Consider the following 23470-nt stretch of genomic DNA (forward strand, 5'->3'; position numbering starts at 1 on the left):
GCGGGACGGGGGAAAAAGCAGAGAGAGAGTGGCGCTCTGTAGACAACCTGTTCAGTCTGGAGCTGTGAGGCTTGAGCGCGTCTATGTGTGAGCCTCTGTCCTCCCCCCCTCCCCTCTCTCCAGCCCTCTCTCTCCTTTAACAGACAGGGGCGGTCGTTCTCAGTCAGCGCACATATTCCACTTGGCCAGCACCACTTGGAGTCCACAGACACAGCGCTGATTGAACGAGCGGAGGGGAGCTCATTTTCAGAGCGCATGATTGTGTTAGAGGGGCTTCACTAGACTGTCACCGGTCAGAGGCAGGCAGAGAGCGGCAGCACAGCCATTTCAACCACGCCTTTAAAAGTAGATTATCCACAAAAGAGGAGAGTCGAAGATTTTTTTTCTGCCTTTTTCTAGCCTTGCTTGAGTTTTTCAAAGGGAAAGTGGTTTTATTTGCATCGTTGGGAAGAGGGACTCTGCTGTGGAGACGAGCGGCGGTCAGATTCCGCTGCCCGCTTGCCTGTGCGTAAAATAAAAGTTTAACACACCGAGGAGATCATTTGAGCGGTCTGGGAGCTCAGCGAACTCTCCACTATACTCTCCGGGAATTGTAAAGCTCACACCGGACGCCCAACTGGAGGAGGATATATAACTTTTCGACACATTCTGTGCAGAGACACGGAGGCGGGTTGGTCTCACGGAGAGCGGAGGAATCCACCTCGCTGCGCCGGGAGGAGTGCGCGCCGCGCCGGGTAACAGACTGACCCAAAGCACGGCACCTCGGAGACAAGGTAGAGACGCAGCGGGGATGATGTGCCCGCACAGATTACATTTCCCCCCTTTTTTGTCCGGGTTACTATCTGTTGACTTTGCATCTCGTCTATGCACATTTCTAACATTTAAATGTGCAGTTTAACACCAGCAACATGATCATCATGTTTGTGCCTCATTCTACCTTTATTTAATTTGCATCATCTCGTTTTAAGCGGGCAACATAACGATGACAGACATGAAGAATGAATGAGAATGAGCAACTCTCGTGCCGCGCGCCCTGACATTAACACAGGGTATTAACTCACACGCACCGCACAATGAAACTTTGATTACGGCGCGCTGTGTAATGCAACCTGTCAATGCGGCCGACTCAGAGGCGTGATACAGATGCGGGGGCCAGACGTCGGAGGAACCTCCTGCTCGCTCAGAAGAGTCACATAAGAGAGTCCATTAGCCTCTGACTCCTGCTGCCTCTCACGCTTGTTCTTCAGGGTTTCCACAGGTTATGAATTGTGCAGGGATGTAACCAACCTGTGACCGGCAGCAATGCTGTGATGCATTTAAACAGGGTGCTGCTGATGAGATAAACAAAAAGGTGTTAAAAAAAATATATCTGCACGAACATTAAAGCAATAATTCCGTATCCAAGCAAACGGTGTGTGTGTATGTGCGGGTGGGGTCTAAGGTGCATGACCCCACTTGTTGTAGCTAATCCTCAATGAATACTGCAGTCTAATCCTCAGTTTTCTCCTCTCTTGAACTGAATACCCCCCTCCAGAGGAGGAGGAGGAGGAGATAGATGTAGTCAAGGTGGATTGGGGGGGGGGGCAGAGGAGGTTAAGTCACGATGAACAGCAGACAATCCTGTCAAAGTCCAATTCTCCAACACACACAGCCCTGCTTGTAAACTTTCTATAATCCACCATTTGTGATTGGTATCCTTTAAATTGAATGACAGGGTGCAGGCTGTGCGGCGGGCCGCTAATATTATTTTCGGGGCTTAAGGGGTTGAAGGGGACGTAGTTGAACACGACAGAAACAATTGGCAGTACCTCCTCTTCCTTCTAGATAACAGTCACTCAGCTGTCGCCTGTTGTTTGTCACATAAATTTGCAGGCTGTTCCTTTCGTGCCAGCGTTTTCACCTCTCTCTCTCCCTGTGTGTCTCACTCTTTCTCAGGTTATGAGGGAACTGAGCTGAACATGGAGCTTTTCTGGATTTTGTTATTTTCTAGTGTCTGTCCTCTCGCCTGGGGCCAAGGAGTTTATGGTAAGAATGTGAAATTTACAAATGTATTCCTATTATTACATCAATGCATGCTTTATTAGTGCAGGCTGAGTGAGCTCCACTGCAGCAGCAATGTTAATTTGTTCAATTATTAGCCCATAACCTTAATTAAGGGCTTCTCTGTGCCACATATTGTCCGTGTTTCAGCTGGCGCTAATAGGAGGCAGTATAATAACTGGCATTTAAACTACTGAGAATAGCTTCAGGGAGATCGACAGCAAATTAACTTGAGAGGGAGATATTAGTTCTTAGAAGTCACAGGAGGAGGCTGGGAAAACATCCAGCACTGTAGAGGAGGGGAAACCCACCTGCTGTAAGACCGATCTAATTCCATTTTAAGGCTGATATTAATCTTTATGGCGAAAATTCACATTAAGCCTACAGATTAATGCTTTATCACACAAAGTATGATCAAACTTTGAATTATTGTTTAAAGGTTTATGGTTATTACTGCATGGAGGTTATAGTTTGGCCGCTATATAACTTACTGCACACGCACACACACACGCACACACACACACACACACACACACACACACACACACACAGACAGACAACAGGTTTGAAGAGGAGAATAAAACTGGCAGAGCTCCCTGAGATGAAGCTCCTTCTTTGTCAGGTTAAACAGGACGGTCGCACTGTGCTTTTAAGGAAGAAGCGCAGAATTTGTCCTCTCCTTAAGACGGCCTCGCCGTACTACAGAGGCTCAGTTTCTTCAGCTACAGGCACCTGTCCAGATACGCATCCATCCTGTCCCTTCGGGCATGTCAGGCACACAAACTGATCTGTCAGCTTTGATACTTTGATTTTGATGTTTGAAGGCTTGTGGCAGCCATTGAAAACAAGGTCTGTTTAGTCATAGTAGCACAGAGTGCCGTTGTCATGAGCAATCCCGCAGCCTGCTGTCACGTTGAGAAATGCTGACAGTCTGTCAGCTGAATGTGCTGAAGCATATAGGCCATGCAGAAGTCCTTGCGAACCAATCAGGCTTACACCAACTCTAATGCTGCACATGCAGGTGTCAGTTTTAGCGCAAGTTCGAACTTACATGGGCAGGTCTCCAATCTTTTATAGCCTCTGTTATGTTCTGTATGTATTTCGTTCTGACCACCAACTTTTTGTAGCATTAGAGTGATGCATCAGTAAACAATACTTTCTTTTCCAAAATCTGGTGTGTTTTTGTGACTCACAGCCGCAGACAGATCACTGTCTGTGTACTGTGACAGTGCCGGATGAGATCTCAAGAACTTTATTTTTTTCCCCCACTATCTGTTTTTATAGGAATTGTCAAGCATGGCGTTAAAATGACAAAAGATTGTACCTGAGTTTTAGCAGCATCACATATACTTATCTGGGATCTTTTTTTTTACCAGCAGGTGTAGGCTTCACCTTCTTTGATAAAGCCAGGATTTACCATAAATCTGTTTGGAACTCGCTGTTATATGCCTTCCAAAATATTTCCTGCATACATATATCAGGTATTTTGGAAACGTAGCAGTTTGAATATATATATATATATCTAGAACTTTCTTTGGATGCCAGCAATCGTTGTGCAGGAGCGTGTGTTCATTTTTTTCATCGGTTGTCTCCTCATGGAGTGACTTCTGATCTAGTTATGCTGTCCTGCAGAAGGCTCACATTTCCAGTTTGCCCTTGTGCATTCTTGTCCTCATTTATTTTTTTTTCATAATAACTGTATGAAACACTTTTGGGTTCTCTACAGGGCGATACACTGATTGTCATGAAAAATTTGTGCATCTGTGCCTCCTGGGCTCTGTCACAAATATGCATTCGGTCGAAGCAGAGAGGTTTGAACGATGGAGGCTGCACTGATGTTTAGTTCTTTTTTTCCCACCCCAGTGTTATAGGTTACTTGTATCATGTGCAACAGCCTGTCAGCCTCTCGCGAGGAAGGAAAAGTCCCACAAGCTTTCTGGAAATCAGACTGGCCAGCTTTCACAGGCCCCAGCTTCCCCTGTGGCTTGTGTGGTGGTGGTGCTCAGCTGTGCGTACCTGTGCAGCAACTGTTTCATGTAGGTAAAAAGAGTCATTCAATAAGAACAAACCGTTTCACAATTCGCACAATTGCAGCAAACAACACAAATGGGGAAGATCGGGAAGGGAGCCAACGAGTCTGGCGCACTCGCTCGCTGTGTATGCAGATATGCATAAAATGGTTTCCTTCACTTTGGAATTGTTTAGCACTTGCTTTAGCAGACAGATGCGACTCACCGTCCGTCGGGAGCCGAGCGGCGTAAGCGTGCCTGATTGATGTCAGCTCTTTGGACGGCTGCGAGCTTCATTTACTGTAGCCTTCTCTGGGGTGTGTTTGGATGCGTGCGGTTTTTGTCAGCTCATGCCTGTGAGTCTGTGCGTGCAGGTGTTATGCGCTCGTGCATGTGAGTGCGAGATGTGCAGTGTGTCCACGTGTGTGTGTGTGTGCGCAGACGCTTGTGCGAGTGGGACGTGTTTGCACGTCAGGCACACTTTTCTCCCCACTGCAACAGTTTGCTGGCTCAGCAGGGACTTGTGGATCAGTCACCGTTTCTCTTGCAGCAGTGTAGTATTGATTGCACTTCTGTGAGTTTTGATAGGCTGTCAAAAAGCCTGTAACACCTGTCCATCAAGTGGAGATTGGACGGACAAGTGTGCCGAGGAAATACGATTCTGTACTTCAAAGGAAAAGCTGCACACCATTTTTTTTTCACATTAAGATTTGTTATGCAGGTTTATGAAGATCACTCTCTCCTCTTTACTACTGTTTTTTTTTTGGTAAGAGATAAGCTTTTTATATGCCTCTCCACACACTGGTCACGATCATCCCTGCGTACGTATGTATATAGTGATTTTCAAGTTTCGTTTAATCTGGATATACTGTAATCCCAGGCTTTACAAGCATGATGCGTCACTCACATGTACAACTCTCAACATATTTAAGGATTAGGGGAAGTTCAGAAAATTTCAAGACAGCCTCGCAGGATTTGACGCCCCGTCTGAAGGACTCAGCAGTTACGACATCGGTCCAGACAAAGTGTACCAGAAGAGTGTCTCTCCATCTTCCCGCTGCTGCATCACATCACACTCTGTGAAGCAAACGAAATTCACAGGGACACCAAATTATTGATTGCTTGACGAAGTCACACGAAACCATTAGCGAGGGCTGTAGATGGAATCCAAGCTGCATTAGCCAGCAATGTGATGCGTCATTATGTGCTTGTTAACAGGAAATTTAATGAACTTAAATCAATGATTTTGCTTAACAGTGTTTTTTCTGGATTTGAGCAAGGCCCTTGCAGCAGCAGGAGAGTTGAGGCCTTGCCACTGGCCATAGAACAAAGCACTACAAGAGATGCAGAAAGTGAAAAAGTTTAATATGCCTACATTGCGCACAAATTTAACATCACTTTGAAGATGTTGCCCAAGGAAGAATGAAACGCTTGGAATACATTGCTAGTTTTTTTATTTGCAGTCTGTCTGTGTGTGTGTGTAGATGAGAAGCACCCAACATTTGAGCATCTTCTTAATGTGGAGCTTGACTCGCTGCAGTACATTAGCTTGCCATGGCACACGGGTTGAAAGCCGGTGACCTAGAAAGAGATCATTCCAGGTTTCACTGGCCTGGCCACTGGCTCCCATGTGACTTTAACTCTTCCTCTCCCCACATCAGCACTTTTTGTTTGTGTCTCTTTTATGTCTCTTGCTGCTGAGTTTATTTTGGATGCTGAATATTGCCCTTTTCTAATAAGCATCCATAATTTATTGGTGGCTCTGAGGCAATGGAGGAGGGGACGGGAGACGGCGATAGAAAGAGACTGAAGCATTAAGCTAGAGATGATGATAATCTTTTACCTCCCACAGTCTGACACCTACTATCCTCCTCCTACTCTTTACCTCTTTGCTTTATTTTTCTGCTCACTGTACTCACGCTGCACACACACACACACACACACCTGTTTTTGCTTCACACATTATACTCTCTTCACATGAAAGTGTATGTAAATCGGTAATGTCAGCAATTGTTCAATGACCTTTTCCTCTATATTACGTCTAATTGAAGTCCTTGGAATTTAATTAGTGGTGCTCAAACTGTTTTTCCAGCTGTCCAAATAGATAGATAGAGAGACAGACAGACAGGTAGGTAGATAGATAGATAGATAGATAGATAGATAGATATGACTGAGAGGAGACATGAGAAGCAGTTCAATATTTGGACAAAAGAATTCAGTGGTTTGTCTGCTTTGGAAGCTTGATTATGGTGTGGAGTGCCAGGCGATTAGGGGAGCTATTCTTTGCACGGAACAGATAGGAGATAATGGGCTGGCGGCGTAGGACAGCTGATGAATGTTGGCAAGTGTCTTTATTGTTTGTAATGTATATCAGATTCTCCATTGTTTACCACAATTAAAAATTGAAAATTTAGATGTGAACCACTTTGCCTATTAGACTCGAGCGGTGGTTTCTGCCTGCTCCCCTCTTTGTCTCCTGTCCCTCCCTCTTTTTGTGTCTGTCTCCTCTCATCTCTGTCAGTGTCTCTGATCTCATCCCTTCTGCTGAAACTTTTAGTGCACACGGTGCTTTAATTATCTCTTCTTGCTCCCATTTTTTTTTCTCGCGTTAACTAGGTCCATTGTGTGACGAGGTACCTCCCGCTGCCTTAATATTAAAAGGGTCACACCTTGAGAATGTTAACATATGAAATACAGTGCGCAACCTCCTTGTTTTGATGCTTAGTCAGCTCAATCTTTTCCACTTTTATGCCCTTGATCCTCCTCTCCTCTCCTCTTCTCTCCAGATCCCTATTTTTTCTGTATGGCTGACTGGATATTAAAGCCTGACAACATTTCTATTAACCCACAGGTCAGCAGCAGAGCCATCGGCCTATGGCCAAAGTGATATGTTGACTGTGGTTTACACTAGCCTTGCAACCTGGGGCTAAAGGATAAGAGTGCTAAGACAACGTCTTGGGAGGTCTAATTTATCACCCTGCCTCCCACCAGTTCCACTCTGAGCCCGGGGTGGGCGCAAAGCGGCAGGTAGAGGTGGGCAGTCTGGCACTCTGGGGCACTAAGTGAGGTGAGATAGTAATATATCTCCTAAGAAAGCATAGTCTGGCAAGTCTTGGTGTAATGTATGTATTTCATTTCACTTCTTTGCTCAAATACAGTACAAAAAAAGAGCTCTCTTGCAGAAGTTAAATGGGAAGATCGATACCACTCTCATGCCTGTACAGTAAATATATAGTTGGAGGCAGCCACTGGTTAGCTTAGCATAAAGTCCGTGCTCTAACGTAACTCTCTGCAAGGAAGCAAATCATTCTTAGAAATTTCAACTACCCCCTTAAGAGGTACAGTTTACTTTAAGTATGCATTAAAACCCATCGGATGTTTTCTGTCAACTGACACTGTAAAGCCTCTTGCTGGGTCCACACTGACTGCTTTTACTTCATTTCATAATCTGTATTCACTTTAAGTATTTCTGTTTTTCTCTTAGTCAGGCTCAAAGAAATCAAAGATGAAAGTTTGATGAGGAGGGGTGAAACGTTGAGATGTGTCTATACTGAAGGCCTGACAGAATTATATGTTTGCTCACAGATCATCATGTAAAGCCTCCTTCCTCTCTGCTCACTTTTATTTCTTTTTTCCTGTCTTTGTGCTTCACTCTCTCGCATGATGATGCTGTTGTTCATGCAGGTCACGTCCGCGCACACACACGGGAGCCCACGCACAACTTTCACATGCACATGCAGACATGCACGTGCGCAAACATCTCTGACTGCATTTACCTTTCGCTGAACTCAGAGATCATTACCTCACTCTCACCCACTCTCATCGCTCTGTACCGGCATGTTAGTCAGTGTCACACACACAGTAACAAAACACAGGCCTACACACACACACACACGGGCGTGCGCACGCACACATGCACACACACACACACACTCACACCTCTTTGGATGAGAGTGGTCCAGAGCGTAGCGGGGCGACGTGGGTGCCCTGTGAGTAGGAAAAGCTGTCAGGGAGGTTTCACTTTTCTCCTCTGTACTCGTGTCACTCTGTCAGACGTTATCAAGCACCTCTTACTGCCTCAGCTTCAGGAGGGAATATGCACAATGTGAGTCCTTGTTTGTGCCTCTGTGCACGCTTTTTGGGAATGCAGGGAAACGTAATATTTGAATATGCTGTAGTAGAGGTTAAACTAGCGAAGCTGTCGGAGTGTAGGTGTTTCCTGTGTGTGCGTGGGTCCTGGTCCTGGTGTCTTGAGAGTGAAGGAACAAGGGCTGTAGTGTGTGTGTGCGTTTGCACGCATGGACATGAGAGGGAGGGAACATTTGGCATCTAACTTATTCATGAAGGCGACAGGACGGTTGTGAACAGCGGTGAGAACATGGCTTACATCAGAGACCGTCTGCCTCCTCCTGCACTTCTCTCACACCGTCACTCTCTGTCTTCTTCACTACCTTCTCTTTCACCCTCCTGTCTTTTGTCTTCAGCTCTCATTTCTTTCTTTGGTCCTGCCACTGAGGGTTTTCACAGAACTTAATAATCTCCTCTAGACATGTTTTAAGACATATATAGATAATAATGGCTGTCTGATGTGTTTTTTCAACCAAATATTCAATTACCTTTTAAAAAAATCTTATAGTTACGTGTACATCTGCCTCATTGAAAAAAAATCCCAAATCCACCCTATTTGCACTGGAGGCTTCGCGTTTCCACATCACACGTGTGTGAGTTGCATATTGAACCATGATTGGCTTCCAAACTAGCTGTGACATCACAAAATCATGATTGTACGTATATTTGTTGAACTCTGATTGAAGCACAGAGAAACTTGCCCCCTCCAGCACATGAATGTGAAAACAGCCGCAACTTCAAACTCTGAACATGCATCGCTCTGCACAGAGAGGGTCAAACAACCAAGTAAAGTTACAATAATTTTGATAGATTTTCCATCAAAATGGCAAATATATGTTTTAAATAGTGCAAAACAAACCTCATTTCATCGAAAGTTTGGTTACAATGTAGAGTCATGTGGTCATCTATAATATTTTGTGACGACCCCTGATGATCTGTTGGCATCGACACGCTGTGCTGGTCTTTACAGTAGGTGTTAATCTCCTCAGGGAGCTTTAGGATATTTGTGATATTGTTGAGTCACACTGAGCAAATGGTGAGGTTTCACAGCGTGCAAAGTGCTATGCATACTGGCAGCCGTTCTCGCCGCCTGTCGCACCTTCAGCACAGACATATATTGATCTGTCACTTCATAGAAAACCTGCACATATCTACAGGCTGCCAGGGAAGACCTTATCATACAGATATGCGCAGACTTAAAGAGTGGCAGGAAGCACACACACACACACACACTGCTAAAACCACACTTCTCGAGGCTGCTCCTCCCACATATGTTCTGCCTTTCCCTGCGGTGTGCGCTGAAAACCCCCGAACAACAACAAAACAACCGCAACTGCTGGAGTTGGTCGTGTCCAACTAAACTTTCTGACAGCGGGAAGGGATCAGGGCTGGAAATCCATCTTCTGCTTCTACACACGTCTGGCCTCAATAATTCAGCGATGCGTGCTGCTTTGAGATCTCGCCCTCTCCTTCTCTAGTTCTCGTTTGCACTCGCTCTCTCAAGCCCGCTCGCCCTCAGCAGAAAACCGCTCTCCCCCTTCCTCCCCTGCTCCTGACGGTTTCAGTGAAAAAAAAAATCTGGCACTTTAAATGTTTGAAATGTTTAGCTTGCTGCTCTCACACTTTCCCGTCTTCCTCCATGCATCTCAGCTGGCTCAGAGGAGATGGGGTATAATCTGCTGGATATGTTAAAAAGTCCCCATGTTGTCAGTGTAGCAATTTACCTGCCACCAGCTACACATCCTGATCCCTCTCTTCCTCCTCCTCCTCCCTCATTCTGACTTTACCCATCTACTAAACCTGTACCTGTCAAGAAAGATGTTCCTGTCATCTTCCTCACTTCCCTTCTTCTCTCTCTGATCCTCTTTTCCTTCCCAGCCATCCATATAGCTGCCCTTTACATGTCAAAACGGGGCAAAATGTCACCATTCTCTACTTTACATCCTCATTCCAACCTAATTCTCTCCTTCATCCAAACCCTTTCCACAGATACACCCCTTTAACTCTCCTCATCACTTTTCGTCCTCGCTTCCTTGCCCTCTCCCTCCTCCTCCTCCCTCCTCACTATATCCTTTCTTCACACCCAGCACCTCTTTCCTCCAAAGCCCTGTCATCTTCTCGCTATCATCCGCCGATTCAGTGGCAAGCATCCACCCACCTCTCCACTTACTGCATATATAGGACATAGCGTACACTGTCATTGAAAGCTGCCGACAGGCAGGGTGGAGGGCTGACACTGGGGAGCCAGCAGACAGCTTGGGCCAGCACTAACCTCAGGAAATGAGGGCAGAGGGAAAGGTGCATCATGAGGAGAGGTGGTTTGATTTGGGTGAAGGGAGGCAAAACAAACAAGAGACTGAAATGTAAGAATTATTTTCATTGTGGACTCAATTAAATGCTTGTCATATTAGATGAAACCAAGTGCAGTTTTAACCCTGGCAGGAATTTGACAGTTACAGAAGAAAGAGAATAAATTTGCTGTATTTTTATGCAAACCATGCTGCCCAGTTCACATAGAACCTAGCTGAGTGTGGATGACACCTTTTTGTGAGTGACGTACCCCACAGCCCTACCCAATAAGTTCAAATACCCCTTCATCCACATCACCCGTCATGTTCCAAATGAGTTCGTTTGACTGGATTTTGGCAAAAGCTGGACTTTTTATCCATTGCTTTTAGCATCTGTTTCAACTGCTCACTTGCTGACTGTTTTTGTGCACATGGAATGCTGCTGATTTTACACATCAGAGTCTGTTTTCACATCTTGGGGAGGATGACTGCAAGGAAAAGAGTTGTATAAAGCCTTTTGTGCCTATGTAGTCCACTCATCTAGCTATGCTAGCAGCTCAAGGCTACATTAGCTGTTCATAGCATAACACACCTGGATCTGTGACTATTGGCTGTGACATTGCATTGTGGGTATTGTAGGAGGCACGTTTTGACAAGGAAGAGGAATGTGTTGAGTAAAAAAATAATTTATCTCTGCTTTGCTGCAGCTATTTGATCTTTAAAAAAAAAAAAAACAAGCTGTCCATCATGAGTGCAGGAATGTCATAAAAGTGCAATTCTAAATCTGTGGAGTGCTCTCTCAAGTGTAACAACGGATTAGGTTTGGTGTGAGTGGTGTTCTGTGCAGTAGGACTGTTGTAGCTGGTAGCTAGAAGGCTAATTTTATTTTTGTGTTTAAGTGGATGTATATTTTCTTTTCCAGACCATAATTTCTGCTTGATCAATTTAATGCAGCCCAGGTTTAAGCACCCCTGGATGAGAGTCACTCAGACCTGGAAATATCAGAACAACCACAATATCGTTCTAGTAAATTGTGATGAGGAAAAGATCAAGTGAAGCCAAAGTGTTTTTTTTTTTATTACATGCACAGTTAAATAAAACATTTCCCTGTGCAATGAAATTCTTCTTTTGCCTTCCACTCTAAATGCAAGAGTTTAGCAATGAAACACGAGGCGAGGAAGTGAAAAATATAAAATTCAAGAAAAGAAACATGTCAGGAGAGATAAAGGAAAAAAAAAAAGGAAAATGTCAGGGGTTGGCAGAAGGCTAGCCAACTCAGGAGCTGGAGCTGGCTCCATGCTCAGCCCAGCGTTCGAGCTGCTGGATGAATCCAGAGAGGGCTGCAAGCTTTTCCTGAGGTTGGCAAACACTGCTATGTTCTCAGCCATGAACTGAGGGTCCAACAGCCTGGGCCTTGACAAAATTGTTTTTTTCCATCAGTTTATATACAAATAGGCTGCACTTAATGTCCTTGGAACCTTCGATGGCTAAGTGCAATCTGTCAGGGGCGGCGGCTGCAACAGGGATGGACCCAAATGCAGACAAAAGCAGGCAGATAGGATGAGGTCAGTGAGTTAATGGGAAGCAGCAAAAACTTAGTTTCACAAAGCAGGCAAGGTGAAAACCAGAAGGCAGTCGAACACAAGCAAACAAATGCAAAACAGAGGAATCCAAAGTCCAAAAAGCAGGCAAAAGGTCAAACATGGAAGTCAAGCAGGTAAAAGCAGGTTCCAGATGAAAGAAAAAGGAAATAGAGCTGTAGATATAGTGAGTGGCTGATGGAGGAATGAGTTGCAGGGGAGGAGGGGGGTAGGGAAGTCTAGGCAATTGCAGAGCAGATGAGAGAAGTGGGAACAGGTGTGTGCTTGGGTGGGGCCGTCAGATCATGGGGAAAAGAGAAAGTGCAACGGCATCTGGTGGATAAATGGAGAATAGCACCGAGGGACCTGGGAAAACAGAAACGTGGCAGCAGAGGAGGAACATGCAGGCAGACTGTAATAAAAATAAATGAAAGTATCCAAAGAACATGATGTCTGTGCAAATTATGGATGAGAAAAGAGATGCAGCAGTCTTGATTTAATCAAAAATCTTACGAGATTTGAGTCAATGTGAAAGTGTTAAAGGCAGCTCTCACTGTAGAAAACTTGTTCAGAGAGGACATGAAAAACAAATGAGAGCTTCTATTTCCAGGTGCATGTATGAGAATATTATTTCTAACTCAATCACTGTGATGCCTGTGGCTCAGTAAGGACATGTTAGCCCACACAAGAAATCATTTCTCCAGACATCCTTCATCTGAGGAAGAGGTTAAGCAAGGGAACGTATCTGGTAAATTTCACACTTTCGTCCCAAGAAACCAGAGATACACTCTGCAAAATTCTGATTCGTCAGCCGATCGCAATGCTATGCAGCCGTAATGCAGACAGAAGCAACAGCCGCTTTTCCTAGCAGCTGTGATGTACATCGTTTTATTTACATAAAAGTGTGTTTCTCTGCAATTTATCACCTCACTTGTTTATCAACAACGCCACCTTTCCGCTTCAGGTATTAACACATCAGTGAAATCTAATTGAATTCTGACATTCAGTGAAAAGACTCGGCGAACGTACGAGCGCAGGGAGAAAGGACACGTGGCGGAGGGAAAGGCTCATATTAAAAAACAGAGGGAGACACAGCGAGAGTGACATTGAAAAGGCCAGGGCCAGATACAGAGCAGCTAAAAGAAGAAAGGCTTCCCCAGAGACAGAGAGCTAGACCGACAAGGGGCTCAGAAAATGAGAAAGAAACAGAGGGAACGGGTCAGTGTGAGAGAGCGAGAAAAGGTGGGAATGAGGGAGCGACCTCAACTTTATTTGCCTTAGCCCAAACCATGTTTGAAAAAGTTTTTGTAGAGGGCAATTTTACATGCGGTTCCTTTGTGAACCGCGCTGCTCAGGTTTAATCCATTCTTAAAAGTGCCCATCACAGTCTCCCACAGTCAAAGATGATGCCTTCAAATGTCTTGTTCTGTTCCACCAACAGTCCAAAATCCAAAGATAATCAGTTCAATATAACAAAATGATGAGAAATGAAGCAAATGTTCACATTTGAGAAGCTGAAAACAGTGAATTCTTTTGCCTTTTATGGTAAAAAAAATTACTTAAATGATGAATGATACATGAAAGATCAGAATTGTTACTGAATAATTTTCTAATCCATCAACCGATGGTTTCAGATCTAATTTCAATCATAGCAATCAATTACTGTATTTTTCTATTTATCGTCTTTTCCAAGCATGAACAACCATACAGTTCATTCCAGGGTCGGTTTATTCGATGCTAATAATCAGTAAAACCTTATATAACAACAGATTTACACAACACAACAGTAAATCTACAACATGTTTTGAGTTAGTAGCAGCAGCAGCAGTAGTAGTAGTGGTAGTAGTAGCAGCAGTATTAGTAGTAGTAGTAGTGGTAGTAGTAGTAGCAGTAGTAGTATTTCTGAAGTGTTTTTTACTCCTCCTGAACCACACCGCAGCCTGTTGTCCAGTGTGGTCCATCAGTCCCTTCAGGTTTTGAATGCCGTCTGTCTCGTCCGCTCCAACAAGTCCTGGTAAAGGATTAAATGTTGAAATAACCTGCTTCACACATCGCACACACGAACGCACCACCGCAGATCTGACAGAGCTTGCAGAGATGGAGGCGGAGACTTCTGAGGCTTACTTCATATTTGTGAGGTATTCACAGGTAGTGGAGGGAAAACATTTCAGTGATAGGTGCTGGCTTACTGCCGCTCCGGCTTTTATCAGACTCCAACCATCCTCATCTTTTCCCTGTCCGCCTTTCTCAATATGTTCTCTTATAACAACATTCCTCCTCCCTCTTTCATTACTTTCTCACTTTTTAGGACTTAAACAAGAGACTCGAAAGAGCTGACTTGTCGCCCTAAAACAATTTCCCTCTGTTTATTCTTCCTCTTTTTTGTTTTTCCACATCGCGATTACTCACCACAGGCTTTCTCCTCTGCTGTATTTTTTTTCTTTTACTTTCATTCTTTCTTTCTATTCACAGTCTTCATCCATTTCGACTTCATTCTTCATTCTTCCTTGTTTTTAATCTTTCTTCCTTGCCCTCTCTTTTCTCGCCTGCAGCACCCTGCAATGCAAACACAACCTGTTCTGAGGGGAAGTGAATTATTGAAGTCGCTGCAGCCATTCCCTCTGTGCTGAAGTGGGCCGCAGAGGAAGGAAGGAGGGAAGGGAGGGAGGAATGAGGATAGATGAAAGAAATGGAGAGGATAGATTTGTAAGGACAAAGGCAGGAGGTGTTCAGGGTGCAAAGAATCACAGAAATATAGTTCTGTTCATACCATTTTTAGTATGTGGAACTGTGTTTACTTCGGGACAGAGAAGATTGCGAGAATGCTTGAACGTGATCAGGGATGAGGCACTGTGCTGATATTATTTAGAGATGGATTACTGTTGAGGACATTGATGTTTTTACCCTGTCTGCCAGAGGACAAATCTAACAGTGCCTCCCTTGATCGGGTTCTGACAATCTGAGAGACGGACTGGTTCTCTCCATAGACTGCATAAAGAGTGCAAGTACCTTGAAACTGCATTCCTTCTAATGACCAGCAGGGGGCGATGCCACTGGCTGCAAAAAGAAGTTAGATTCTATGTAAGCTTATGAGAAAATGAACCAAATGCTCACTTGATTTCCGACCTGAGTAAACACTTTTTTAATGCTTTAATGGTCTCAAATGCTAGTTTCAAGTCTTGTTCACAGCGCAATGTTCTTTTTGTAAATTATGGTCAGGGTATGCTTTATCCTCCTTAGCTCCACCCTCTCATCCAAATATGGTCGCTTCCTGCTCTGTAAAACCAAGAAGGCAACGGCCATCATGCCAAATTTGAGGCTTCAGAACAGTAGTCCACTAATCAGTGTGACTGTAGGAAACCTGCTCATACTTTCTCCTGACAGTCTAATCAACCTAAAGACTCTCCGGGTTGTGGCCACTGTGCACAGTGTTCTAGCTCATCAGGCAACAAAAACTACACACATCTATGTAGTGGTAAAAAATACCACAGTATCCTGCAGAGACTTTAGCAGCACACATGTTGTCTACATGCTGAAATGTCGCTGTGGTCTGGTTTATGTTGGACAAACTAAAAGAGCTTCAAAGATTCACACATCAGAACACAAAACTGCAATATGCACGCAAAATGTATTGTCTATTGCTTGCTGAAGGCTAAGTATGGCTCTGAAACATCTTTAATGCTTTGGGGAATAGAAAAAAAGTCACCCGCCCCTTCAGGTGATAACAGTGTCAGCTCGCTGCACTGTACAGAGGCACATTAGATTCACACTCTGAACACTGTTGAGCCTAAACGAAGACCTGAATTAGTTATGTTTCCTCTCATTTGATACACTTGATGGATGTAGTAATTGTCCTTTTGTACTTCTTTCATTGTAACTTTAGGATACATCTGAGTTCTTTTGTTTCTTTCATGCCAACCAGGAAGGACAGCCTGTGGTGAAGGCCATGTCAGAAAAAGCTCATAAAGCACTCATTGCATCACTCATTCCTGCTCGTTAAGATCACTGCTTTGAGCACACAGTTCATTTTTATCAGCTCCTCTCTTCTCTCACCTGGATTATGGTGGCTGGACAATAAATAAATAAATAAAAAACAATAAAAATGAGCTGTGCATCCCATTTTGCTTAACTATAATCTACAGCACATATAGGTATTTCTTATTAACACCATCCCTGGGAACAAGCAGAGACACATATTAAGAAGTTATATTTCATCAAATCAAATGAGAGTGTCCATGATTCTCTCCATTACAACGCAGAAACTGTATGAAGGTTGTGAACCTGCCTGGATAGAGAATATGGTCTTTCTGGCATTATTACAGTGATATAGAGATCCACTGTGTATATCTTAACTCTTTATACATTATTATAAGAAAACGTAAGAAAGAAGCTGTTTAATAGCCATACTACAATAATGAGACCTAAAGGACAGTGTTAGCATTTTGTGTGGTTTTGTGCCACCTGATGCACTTTGATGTTACAAATTCTAAACATTCGACCACAGAATTAGATGGTACTGCATTTGAGTGAGCATGAGACAAAGAGAAGCTGCACTAACAGCCATTCATGAATATTACACAAAACACTACTCTATGTGCAGCTATGTTAGGTGGGAAAACATGAATGAATTATGATTTGGGGCAAAAAAAAAAGAAATTAAAAGAAAAGAAGAAATAATAATAAAAAACTTGGCAGGGACAGATGGTGGAACATGGATTAAGTCAAATTTTACTTTGAGGAGCACGAAAAAATAATTTGAGCAAACTGAAATGTGATTGTATTGTATGCAATTTTATGCAATTTAAGATGCTACGTTAAAGCAAATAAAAGGCATAAAAAGAAAAAAAGGCTCCCATTTTTGCATGCTTCATGTTTGGGTTATAGAAAAGCCTGACCAGACTGAGAATACTTCACCCATAAGAGATATGAGCGTTGTAATTGGTAACCGGGGGATTTCATGCACTTTCATCTTCCTTTAAGATGCCCACTACTCTAATTGCTGCTTTTTGTTTGGCAGTGGAGGCTTTGAATCCAAGCCCAGGAAAATATGTTTTTTATTGGTGCCAAATTGAATTGAAAATTGTTGATGCAATATAAATGCGCTTCACCACGGTATCGGCTCCCTGCCAGAGTGTTGATGAATGTGCTTTGGCTCAGTTTTAGAGCAGATACTACCCCTTCAGATGTTTTTGCGCATCCCAGGTTAACTTTTAGTTTTAGCTGTTGTCCTTGAGCTTGACAAGTCGTTTTAAATGAAATCTTTTATTAAAGCTAATAAAGGTAAGGGAATGATTTTAAGGTATGGAGGAGGTGGAATGTGTGTATTCAATGAATATATTTTATCGGTCATCTTTTACATGTTATTAGTACATTTTCCTCTCACGTAACTCTTTCAGAGAATCATTAAATGTGGCACTTTTATGTTCAGCAGGTCTCAGAACATCACAGTGTATCTGTCCTTGAGCTGCAGCCAAACATGAATTCTGATTTCAAGCGAAAATCTCTTAACATTATCAATATTAGGTGATGTTATCAGATTATTGTTACCATGCCAATAGTGGAGTCAGGGACTCCTATCTGTTTGTTGCTGTGTTTGAAGTGTTTGCATCTTTCTGCTGCTCTTGATTTCCCTCCTTGATGTCCGTGTGCGTAGGTGAACATCTGCAAGTGAAGTCAATTGAGAAAGGAAGGCAAAGTGAGGACATTCTTGTGTGTATTTGTGTGTGTACTGTACCTGCAAGTGTTTATTTTTACTCCTCTTTCTTTCCCCCTCTCCTTGACCTTCCCTCTACTGCTCTTATCTTCCAGTTTCTGCCTGCAGTCGCCTCCTCTGAGTTCTAACGAATGTGCAGATGCCTTCCATCGCTGGTTAATATCTGATTCCCTGTTAATGAACCATGTCCATGTTAAAGATTTAACATATTCACCACTTAGTGTAGCTACTCACTGTATGTGTATTCCTTCTGCGTAACCTGCAGTTGCATTTAAACCTGATGAGACGAACTCACAGCTGCATACTGTGCGAAAACAAAAACACACATGAATATACGTTTTTCCCTTCTGCTCTCGGGGTGGGTGAATCATCTCTTCCGACTTGTCGCCTGTCGTTGCAAAAGCTGAGTGATCAGTATGATTGTCTCTTTGATCTTAGTTGTAAATGGGAACAGACTTCATGTTGCAGCCGAGATGGCATCAAAGTAGCTGTAGACCTGGGAACTGAGGATGGGAGCGCGGCTGATGACACTATGAATTTTAGACAGTTGAGAAAAAATCACATGGAGGATGTGAGCAGTACGTTGTCGGGCCAAGAGGGAAGAATAAAAAGCCATTTAACAATTTTTTTTAACTCCATTCTTCACTTGTGTGGCTGTGGTCATGGTCTGTGGCTTCAACGTCAGTTTGAAATCAAGAAGAGAATAAGCACTGATAAAACCACAATGGCTGGAAGACAAAGAAAAGCCCACCTATGAAACTCCAACTGTCAGTCACAGTAAATTGTCTTTGATTTTCTTTTCACTGTCTTCTCACGCTGCTCAGAGCTGAACTGGGACAGATGTAAAGCCAACCACTGGGGAGGTGCAAAGATGTCTTTACACAGTGGAACAGATCACAGAGCAGCCATTATCAGAAGCTGCAGGAGGTGACGAGGTCAGGGAGAGATGTGCGCTCTTCCTGGCTGGCTGTCTTAAATACAACCAAGCACACTTCAGGCAAGGTTTTAAAGGACTTGTTTTTCCTTAGACACACTTTCAAAACATTTTTTTTTTGTCATTACAAATCGGTCAACAGAGTTTGTAAATTCTAATTCTGCTACTTAATTACTTTAATGAGGATTAAGGATCTGACCATGTCTTTGTACTGGATCCCACAGGACAACCCTGACCTTGAGTCTTCACAAAGACTCAAAAAGCATTCATTAGACAAAAGTAAAGTCTCTATCTTTTTAAAACATGCTCGCGTCATAGTTTTCGGTCAAAAAAAAAAAAAAAACACAAATCACATTATATCCAGCTTTGAGTAATAGTATGCAAAAACATTTGACCCTGAAGGGTTGAAAAAAGGTAATCACAATTATGAAGTACTCAGCAGCTGTCTTGTATTGTACTCATTTCTGTTTCTCTGTCTACCTGTCACACAAACACAAAGACCCACACACTAATTATCTGGTCTTGTCCTCATTGGTATATGTGGCATTTGGCAGAATTGTATCATCAGGGTTGGGGTGGGGGGTACAGTGATCCTGCAGCTTTCTCAGTGATCCTCATGAAGGACTGCAAAGGGCAATGCCTGACTCTCTCTGACTCATAAGGAAAGTAGTGTATGTATGTGTGTGTGTGTGTATTGTGTATTGTGTATTGTAAGTGAGCACAGGCCAGATGTAGAGCCATTTCTGTGCCTTCCCTTGATTGCTATAAGTCCGGGCATCTTCACATATATGGCTGTACTTCAGAAAATGACTTAACCGCAGTATAGCTGCTGGTCGTTCTGAGGGGAGGAGATCATTTAAATGCTGGTAAGGTAATGTAAAGCCAACGGTGAGTCATGTATCTGTGAGTTCATTTTAAGTAAAGGGCTTTCAGAATAAAGGAAGGTCAATAAAACGCTGTCACAAATAGCATGCTTAAGTGTATTTAAGTTTTAACTATCAAACACACACACACACACACACACACACACACACACACACACACACACACACTCGCACAAGTTTGCCAATTTTCCACAGGACTCATTCCATAAAGTGAATACTGAATTACCTGTGATGCTCCAGGAGGAATGTTTCATAGAAAGAAAATATAGAGCAGGGGTCCAAGGGTATTGAATGAGAGCAGGCAGTGCTCTATGGTCTGCTGTGGTTGTAATAGCCTCATTATTCATCGGTGTGCTTTGCTTATACACTCAGCAAAGCCTAAAGGAGTAAAACCACAACCCATTACACACATGTGCACAATCACACATGCACCAAAAACTCATACACACATATTTTTGTTCATATCCTTCAGCACACTCCATACATCACATATATTCATTGCTAAAAATCAACTTTAAATCTGCAGTAACTGATTTTTTGGCCACTTGGGGGCAGGAGAAACAAGTTGTGAACACAACACTGACATATCATCACCTTTGAGTCGATGTGGTGAACATTTGCTTGTTTTCACACCATCACTGTTCATTAGGAGCTGTCTTTCTGACCACCCGGCCAATGCAAGTCCAATAATCACCCTCTGTTATCTGTTTTTAGCCTGTATCAACTGTTGAAGGAAACATCTGGCTCTTTAGCTCCACTGTGTTGAGCAGCTAGTGGCTAGCTGTGTGTGCTGGGTGCTGAGCTTGTAGTGTACATTGGTTTTTAGAGATATTTCACTGAAAGCAGTTTCCTGTTGAAAACTGCACTATTAGATTGATGAAAGTAAACCAAAACAATAAAGTTGAGGGCCCGATAGCAAAATAATGAGCTGCAACTCACCATAAAACCGAAGAAATAGGGGAGCGTAGGGGAGCTGCAGAGTCAGGTGATAATTCTCTGTAGGTTAACTGCAAGCGATCCCTTTCATATTGCCACGTTGTTGTTTTATACATTATTTGATACATCTTTATTCTAAAAATATTGATTATAGCTGATTTTAGCTTTAACTAACAGCAGCACCACATGTCTGACCTTTGCCCAAAAATTCATGTTATCTTAATTTGTTATTGCAACCAGTCAGACTATGTATGAGCCAGTATCAGCAAATCATTAAGTATTATATTCCTGCATACTTCCTCTCTTCTCTAATTTTAGTGTGTTGCACAAACAAAGTACCTCAAGCACTGACAGAGTAAAGCAGGCAGGCGAGAATGGGAACAGGTGAGCGTCACTTAGTGCCCCCTGGGTAATGCAGTTTATTTAGGGCCATTCTGAATCGCCCAGAGAGTCTGATATGGAGAGGGCCGGCAGCTCGTGAGAAGTGGTGGTGCACAAGAAAAAGTCACAGTACACCGGAGAGCAAAATGTAGAAGTGCCAGGGCCAAGTACCGGTGAGCACCGTCCAACTTCCAGCACTGCTGGAAACGGGGAAACAGTTAACCCGGCTTTGTCCAAAGACAACAAAATCCTCCAACCAGCACCTACAAAGCTCACTAACACATTATATCCTGCTTGTTCAGCCTGTGTAAAAGCCAAATTGTAAACTGACATGAATTACATGGAGGTATGTGCTGGACTGTTTCTTCGCCAGGTCTTTTGTCGATGAGAGGTTGCCAGGCAACCAGCTGAGATTCAAGGGAGTTCCTGGGCAAGAAATAGGCTGGGTCACAAATCACTCCTTTGCTCATTTATTCACGACTTTCCACACTTAGTATTCTTAGATGTTAGACACTCAATCACCATTGTTTTGTGTGCTCACTGACAGTTGAATCATCATATGGCTGTAATTTTCACATCTTCAAAACACAATGCAATGGATTGCAGAATTGTTAGCAGAAGGTTTCCTACATATTTATTGTTTTTCTTTTTAATTTGTAGTTTTTACTCTTTGGTTTTTGTATGGATTAAGAGCCAGGCTTGTAGTTTCCTCTGTTTCCAGTGGTTATGTTAAACTAACATATAATAGTAATAATAAGTAATAATAATCATAATAATCATAAACTTCCTTTGTATAATACCTTTCATGCAGGAATTGCAGCTCAAAGTGCTTTACAACAAAGAAATTGCATGCACCAAGTACTTCACATCAATAATACAATGGCAGTCAGCAATTTGAGACTTAATAGGCAGAACTCAGAGAGCATTTTGCCGTGTGTGCATGCTCCACCATTTGGCGCCTCTGAAGCAAACAAGAGTTAGATCTTCTCATTTAGTGCTTGGCAAGGAAGCAGGTAAGTATAGTTCCCAAAATGTGGAACTAATCCTTTAACATCAAACCCAAGTCCCAAGAGAAAGGATTGGCCAAAATCACATCTGTGTGCAAAAATGTTATTGCTTGCTTACACATTGTGTTGCCACAGATACAAGCTGTTTGGGAATACTACTGTATGTGGAGTTGCATAGAATGTGGGCTGTTGGCGAGTAGCCTTTGTTTGCCTGTGATCAGGGGAAATAACACAATCACTGCTTTCAGGCTAGAAGTAAGCCCAACCTTTAATTAATCCATTTGTCAGTTGAGTGATCTCTCTGTGTGAAAGTCATAAGCCTCTTGTCTCTGTGACTTTGATATTCACAAGTTAATTGCCATGGTAACGCAGACCGCTGTTACAGTGAGTGTCTGTGGTGCTGCTGGAAGAGAATGACTGAGACAGATTGTTGTCTCATACAAACAAAACCTTTGAACCCGTGGATACTCTTATGTTGTTGGTTATAATCAATCTAAGTTTGTTGTGATGAATGTTTTAATTTACTGTTTTGGTGGAACAATTTTCCTTCAGTGATTTCATTTAGAAACACCTCGTAGTGTTGCATTCAGCGCGTGCAGGTGGAGAGCCCGGTACTGACTGAACACAGCAGAGAGCTTTCCCAGTCTAAAGAAAGTGGCTATTTTAGGGCTGCGCTGCATTGTAGTCTTTTGAGGCTACTGTCATGGGAGAAACTGGTATCTTTTTTGCGTCCTCCACAAACATTTTTCCCAGTAGTTGTTGAACATCTGTGCGAAATGATGTCTACAAATCAGCCATGGCTCTTTCATTCTGAAGGGATGTGACACCAGAACAAGACATTTGTGTTCTGCATCAGTGGGAAGAAAGAAAATCCTTTTAATCTCCTTTTTAACTTCACTGGAATCATCTTTGATGTAAGGCAGTGTCATCTATTGCTGTTGTCCCGTGAAAACCATGTATCTCCAGAACAACATTTCAAAAACTACCTTTTGTGCACTTGCTTGCAAACATGCTTTTTGGCTACAGGGATCAGATATATTTTATATTATGTTATAGTTAATGAAACTGACATCAATTGTTGGAAGCAGACAGGACATGGACACAGTCCTTATATAAAACAATACAAGGGGCTGAGATGACGGGGGCATATTCAGGAAGTCGGCCAGACAGATGCCGAAACAAAGCACAGCGGTTTATAATATTACAAGGAAAGATTTTACAATTCTGGAAAATTATCACCACAGCAATAATCATGAAGATCGAAAAGTAAACAATAGAAATATGACGTTTTGGTTTCAAAGTTATCTATAAGAATGCTTGTTTGCACATTTCCGATTGGTCAACACTGTGCTTTGCTGGGACACGTTGCGCTATGGGCTGCAGGTAAAATTAAGTTTGTACCGTTGGCACTCTATGATGGTGCCTCTCCACTGAATGAGGAGCATTTTTCCATGCAGTGTTGTCATCTATCTGTACACAGCCTCACACTGTTGCACTGTCACAATACTTTGGCCTTTGCCGCAGAGATAATTTGCAAGATAGCAAGAAGTTGCTTGTCAGGAAACACAAT

General features: G+C 43.0%; 1 protein-coding gene across 1 annotated transcript in view; it reads left to right on the top strand.

Annotated features, from left to right (window-relative positions):
* The first annotated feature begins 314 nt into the window (after nucleotides 1–314).
* LOC121627747 (MAM domain-containing glycosylphosphatidylinositol anchor protein 1) overlaps nucleotides 315–23470 on the top strand; it is a 171467-nt gene continuing 148311 nt past the window's right edge. Inside the window, exons 1-2 of the mRNA XM_041966793.1 lie at nucleotides 315–773; nucleotides 1936–2025. Coding sequence (XP_041822727.1) covers nucleotides 1959–2025 — 67 coding nt within the window. The 5' untranslated portion in view covers nucleotides 315–773; nucleotides 1936–1958. The remainder of the gene's footprint in view (nucleotides 774–1935; nucleotides 2026–23470) is intronic.

Source organism: Chelmon rostratus, chromosome 1, assembly GCF_017976325.1.
Source record: "Chelmon rostratus isolate fCheRos1 chromosome 1, fCheRos1.pri, whole genome shotgun sequence".
Lineage (NCBI taxonomy): Eukaryota > Metazoa > Chordata > Actinopteri > Chaetodontiformes > Chaetodontidae > Chelmon > Chelmon rostratus.